Below are 6,000 nucleotides of genomic sequence, written 5' to 3'. Positions count from 1 at the left end.
CTCTAATTTGAACAGTATCTTGGCATCTGAGTCACACCGATCAATCATACGCCAGGAATCCTGCCGAGCAGTAGGCAAATTTGTTTTGATAGTCAAATTCACATTTTGCATGGGTAAATTGATTAGTTTCATGATAAAGTGATAGAGCTTAGTAACGTAATAGGACTGCATTCTGTAGATGAACTTTCAAAAGGCATTTGATAAAGTGTGTGCAATATAAATTGAAACCATGGAATGAAAGGGACAGGAGAAATGTTGGCATAAAATTGCCTGCACGTCAGAAAGCAGAGAGTAATGGTGAATGCTTCTTGTCTGGTTGAACAGATGCTCCTGGGGTCAGTATTACGGCCAATGGTCTATTCAATATCCAGACTCGTGAAAACAGGCATAATTTCAGTGTCTGAGAGGATACAAAACTGGGAAAAACAGTAAACATTTAGGTTAGTAAAAGGATTTAAGATGGCAGAGATGAATTGTTAAAATAATCAAATGAATGTCTGATGATACTTACTATCAAGAATTATGAAATAAGGCACCCTGGAAGGAACTAAGAAAAAAAGCAGTATAAACTAAGCTGGTTAATGTTAAACCAGAGACTCCCAACCTGGGGTTTACAGACCATTTGGTTAATTGTAAGGATCCCTGACATTAAAAAGGTTGGGAACCCCTATGGTAAGGAAATGCAGGAACAGCAATTCCAAGGAGACCTATGCCCAAACTTTAATGGTCATGGGACCAGATGCACTGCCTGAACGTCTGGGAAAAGTAGATGGAAATTACCTTTCAGAAGGAAAACAAATGAATACATGGATAGAAAATATTTTGCAGGGTAATTGTGAAAATGAAAGGGGGTTGGATATCCTGCTCAGAGAACTAGTACGGGTATGAATTACGACAATGTTACCAGGGCTCGAGGACCTGAGTTATAAGGAGAGGTTGGGCAGGCTAGGACTTTGTTCTTTGGAGTGCAAGGCACTAAGGGGTGACCTTATAGATGTATATGCAATCATGAGAAGTATAGATAGAAAGATTGCAGTCATTTTTTTTTCCACAAGAAAACAGAATTGAAAATTAGACTGCATCAGCTTAAGGAGAGAAGGGAAAGATTTAAAAAGGACCCATGAGGGACAACATCTTAATGCAGAGGGTGGCACATATATGGAACAGGCTGCCAGAGCAAGTGGTTGAGGGTGGTGCAATAATAAATTTAAAAGACACTTGCATAGCTCCATGGACAGGAAAGGTTCAGAGGGATATGGATCAAATGCCAGAAAATGGCATTAACTTAGACAGGCATCATGGTTGGCATGGAGAAGTTGGGCCAAAGGGCTTGTTTTCATGGACTATTACTCTGTAATAGTATAATCAGCCTAATTGACCTCCTCCTGTGCCAAGTTTTTAATGATGCTGCGAGTGTTTGCAAACAGCTCCATTTTGAGATAGAAAGAAAAGAAACATAAAGTTCACATGAAAAGAGTAACCCTTTATTTCCTTCCCAGCACTGCTGCACAAAGTTTCACACTCAACAACATGCAGACATGACATCAAGACACCAGAGACACGGTACACTGAACGGTACGACAATCCTTTTGGAGTGTGTGTGAAAACTTGACCTCTCATTCCATATCACAACTTCCCACCAGAGTTCTTTCACTCCTCTAGGATAATAAGAACATTCTGGAAATACACTGTAGGTTAGTCGGCATTCTAGAACAGCCCTGTTACAGCTGCAGATTATGTTCTAGAGCTGTTCTTCTGCCATGCGGTATAATTTCCATTTTTCCATACTTACTTCAGATTTACCCCAAGGGCAACTTGCTTCATCCTTTGATTCCCTTCAGAACACCAGAATTAAATTCACCTCTACAAAGAAGACCTTGATGTGGATCAATGTTGTGAAGAGACTTAGATCACATGAAATAACGTGGGCTTCAAAGAACTTCTGACATTTTAACTCTGCTGCTAGAATATGACACAAACTTAAGCACAACAGTCATCACAATAAAGCACTTTGAGGTAAATTCATACATCTCTCTTCTTACTGAACAGTAGACAAGAGTACATAAGTATAAAATGTGCAACAGAAGTATTACAATGAGGATCATCAATCTATTGCTGGAATTCAAATATTTTTGCACATTATGATTTAGATGTTAACAAGTGTCTATAATTCATATAGAAATGTTTATATATAATATATATATATATTTATAACTTTTCTCTTCATAATACATAATTTACAGGACCACCATGCATTCATGCTTTTACAGGATTGAATATATATATATTACAACAAATTTACTTGTTTATGAGTACTTGTTAATTCAAAGCTTCTGATCTTCAACATTGTTTGTGACAATCCGGAGCCTCCCTTGGTCCTCTGTCATTGAGTGACTGTAGATGACACTTGACAGCTGGCTCTCTTCCCTCTATTAGGAAAGAGTGAGCACTTCTGCTTGAGAGTAATTAGCAGTGAGGACATCCTTGCAGTTCTCTGTGTATCAAGAATAAAACAGGAATACAACATAAGTAAAACATAGGAAACAATGACAGATTTTGAGTTTATGAATACATGGATCAAACAACGGATAATGTAAAATGGAATTGAACCTGCAAAGGGGGTGTGTGTGTGTGTGTGTGTGTGTGTGGAGAGGCAGGATAGAGAAAGAGAGAGGGAGGGAGAGATAGACAGAGAGAGAGAGTGTGTTGAGAGAGTTTTGTGTGTGTGTTCCTTGACAACAGAAATCAGAAATCTAGCTGTGCTGAATAAGTACTGCCCTGTCAAGGGAGGCATTAAACTGAGGCCACAAATGGTCATATGTGTTCCTTTCATAAAGAAAGAGGTATTTATCTCCAGTGTCAGTCAATCAGTATGACAAAAAAAAACACACTATCTGATCACTGTCACATCAGTGCTTGTAGAATCTTGCTCAGCGGACGTGTTTTCAACCTCACATTAAATCAAAAGTATATCATTAGCTGTGAAGTGCTTTGGAGCATCCTAAAACATGCCTTTCTTTGAGTGTGTCCATGCGTGTGCTAGAATTTGTGAGTCTACATGAATGGTTGTGAGCTTGTGGATGGTGATTAAATTCCATTCGGTAAGTTAGCCAGCTCCTCTAGGCTATATTTGTGGCATCTAACATAAATAACTGCAAGCCTCTCCTCTCTCATTGAAAATAGAACAGTACAGCACAGGACCAGGCTCTCTGGCCCATGATGTTCTGGTGAATTAATTGTTAATGAAGGCTAATTATATTATTCCCTTCTCCCTGCACATGGCCCATATCCCAAAATTCTATGTATATTCATGTGTGTATCTAAGAGCCTCTAAAACAATTTTATTGTATCTGCCTGACCTACCATTCCTGGCAGAACATTTCAGCCACCTACTATTCTGTGTGGAAAACTTGCCCCGCACATCTCTTTTGAACGTTTTTCCTCTCACCTTAGTATTAGACATTCCTAAACCTGGGAGAAAGATAGTGGCCAGTCTATTTTATCTATGCCTCCCAGAATTTTACAAATTCTTATGAGGTTCCCCCCTTAGCCTCCACAGTGCCAGACAAAACAACCTTAGTTTGTCCAACCACAAAAAGGAGAAAATCTGCAGATGCTGGAAATCTGAACAACACTCACAAAATGCTGCCTGGCCTGCTGAGTTCCTCCAGCATTTTTTGTGCATTGCTTAGTTTATCCAACCTCTCCTTTTAGCACATGTCCTCTAGTTCAGGCAGCATCCAGGTAAAACTCTTCTGCAGCCTCTCCAAAGCCTCGATATACACCCTATAGTGTGGTGGCCAGAATTGAATGCAATACTCCAGATACAGCCGAACCAGCATTTTATAAAGCTGCTTCATAATTCCTGACACTTGGAATCAGGGCCTCAACTGAGGTAGGACACCTTCTTTACCTCCCTATCAACTTGTGCGGCCACTTTCAGGGAGCCATGGACTTGGACCCCAAAATCCCTCTGTACATCAAAGCTCTCCTTCGTGAAAGCAGGCAAACTCACCAGATGCCAGTAAGTAGCAGGCTGTCCCTTTCTTGATTCTGTCCTTGGTGGCAGAATGCTTGAGAGTTCGATTCTCATCAGGTGTCAACGGCTGGTTCAGTGCCATGCGTTCCTCATCGGATAAGGCTACATTCGCATCACCATTCTGCTTTGAGTCTTGGAAGACACACAAACACAATTTCCTCTCAGCACCTTGCACTCATAAGCATCACAGAACCTCATCCTGGCCAGTCAATTTAAAGAAATGCAAAGCAATATGAAATGTGCTATCAGTTATGAGACAACACAGTGTTAGAGCATCAGGTGCACTATCACAGACACATCAGGGGATGAATAGATTGTGTACAACATCAAAGTGAGAATGCAATGCAACATATATCTCAGGACATGTGACTAGACAGAAATGCAATATTACATGCATGTCAGGACATGGGTACACTTTGATGCAGGATTCCCACACTGTAACCTATTTATCAGGACATGTGTCATTCACGCATGAAGGGCCAATGCAGCATTCTAAAATGATGTACCTTTCCCTGTTAGAATCAGAGCAAGATAGCAGGGAGGTCATTCAGCACATTACACCTCAGCTAGCTCCTTGGTAGAGCCAAACAATTCATCTAATGCTATGCTCTTTTCTTCCCTCTATGTAAATTTATTTCCTTGAAGTACTTATCAAATTTAATTCCAGCTCACATCAATTGGTAGCGGGGGAAGAAAACGTTATCGCTGAATCCATGGTCAATTGACTTAAATCTGTCCTTTGGTTACTGACTGTTCTGCTACTGGAAACAATGTCCCCTTGAACATTCTCAGATCTCTCCTTAATTATCTCTGTGCTGTAGTGAATTCTCCGATCTCTTTGTAAAATATTCTTGGAACCATTTTTGTAAATCACCTACTTATTTTTAATGTGATTTTCATTTTTCCATTCAGTACCTTTCCATTCAATCTCTTAATCAATTATCATTTCTTGGCTTTCTATCTCTATTTCCTTAACTAATTAAGCGCTGCTACACAGCTAAATATTAAAAAAAGCTGGGAATATTAATTCTTAATAGTGTACAACAGGTAAGACAACGCCTGTGGAAAAAGAAGCAAGTTAAGATTTCAACTCAGTATTCCAATGAAAGATCCAGACTGAAGTATAAAACCTTTCTCCGTGGATGTTGCCTGAACTGCTGAGTATTTCCAGAATGATTTCATTTCTTTTCTATTAACTTTGCTGCTTTCCCTAGTTTTACAAGTTTTAGTTAAAGAGAAGGATCTCACAAGCCCCATAATGTTATCTGCTCATATTAGCAGCACCGTGCGAGATAAAATACACAATGCAACATCAGGGAAGTAGTCAAGCCACTTCAAGCCACTTGCCACTTCGGCTAATTCTAAGCCATTAGGGTAGGGGCAGTGCAGAGATCCTGAATTAGTCTCAAGACAATACAGCAGTGTAAGTAACAGGAGCAGGATGCTGCCAGGATTTGGGGACTAAGTTATAGTGAGAGGCTGGACAGGCTAGGAGTTTATTTCTTGAAGTGTAGAAGCCTGACAGGTGATCTTATAGAGGCATCTAAAATCATGAAGGGCAAAAGGGTGAATGCACTCAGTCTTTATCCCAGGAACTAGGGGCTATAGATTTAAGGTGAGTGGGGCAAGAATTAATAAGGACCTGAGAGGCAACATTTTTACACAGGGTTGGTATGCGTGTGGAATGAGCTGCTCGAGGAAGTGGTTGGGGGGGGTGGGTACAATAACAACTTTTAAAAGACAGTTGGATTGCTACATGGATTGAAAAGATTTAGAAGGTTACAGGCCAAATGCAGTAAATGGGACTAGTCTTAATTGGGCATTGTGGTTGGCATGGGCCAGTTGGGCCGATGGACCCTTTTCTGTGCTGTGTAAATCGATGATTCTATAATTCAATGTGTCTTGTGAGTCTGCCTCTCCATACTACAAGGCCATGGCTGATTCGAATTTTGTCATCCACT

General features: G+C 40.2%; 1 protein-coding gene across 1 annotated transcript in view; it reads right to left on the bottom strand.

Moving 5' to 3' along the window:
* Positions 1–1,487: 1,487 nt before the first annotated feature.
* The window catches only part of kcnc4 (potassium voltage-gated channel, Shaw-related subfamily, member 4), a 66,775-nt gene continuing 62,262 nt past the window's right edge, over positions 1,488–6,000 (bottom strand). The window contains exons 3-4 of the mRNA XM_063066457.1: positions 4,016–4,171; positions 1,488–2,494 (exon numbers count right to left, since the gene is read on the bottom strand). Coding sequence (XP_062922527.1) covers positions 2,433–2,494; positions 4,016–4,171 — 218 coding nt within the window. The 3' untranslated portion in view covers positions 1,488–2,432. The remainder of the gene's footprint in view (positions 2,495–4,015; positions 4,172–6,000) is intronic.

The sequence above is a fragment of the Mobula hypostoma genome, chromosome 13 (genome assembly GCF_963921235.1).
Source record: "Mobula hypostoma chromosome 13, sMobHyp1.1, whole genome shotgun sequence".
NCBI classification, from domain to species: Eukaryota; Metazoa; Chordata; class Chondrichthyes; order Myliobatiformes; family Myliobatidae; genus Mobula; species Mobula hypostoma.
This window is presented reverse-complemented; position numbering and strand designations above follow the sequence as displayed.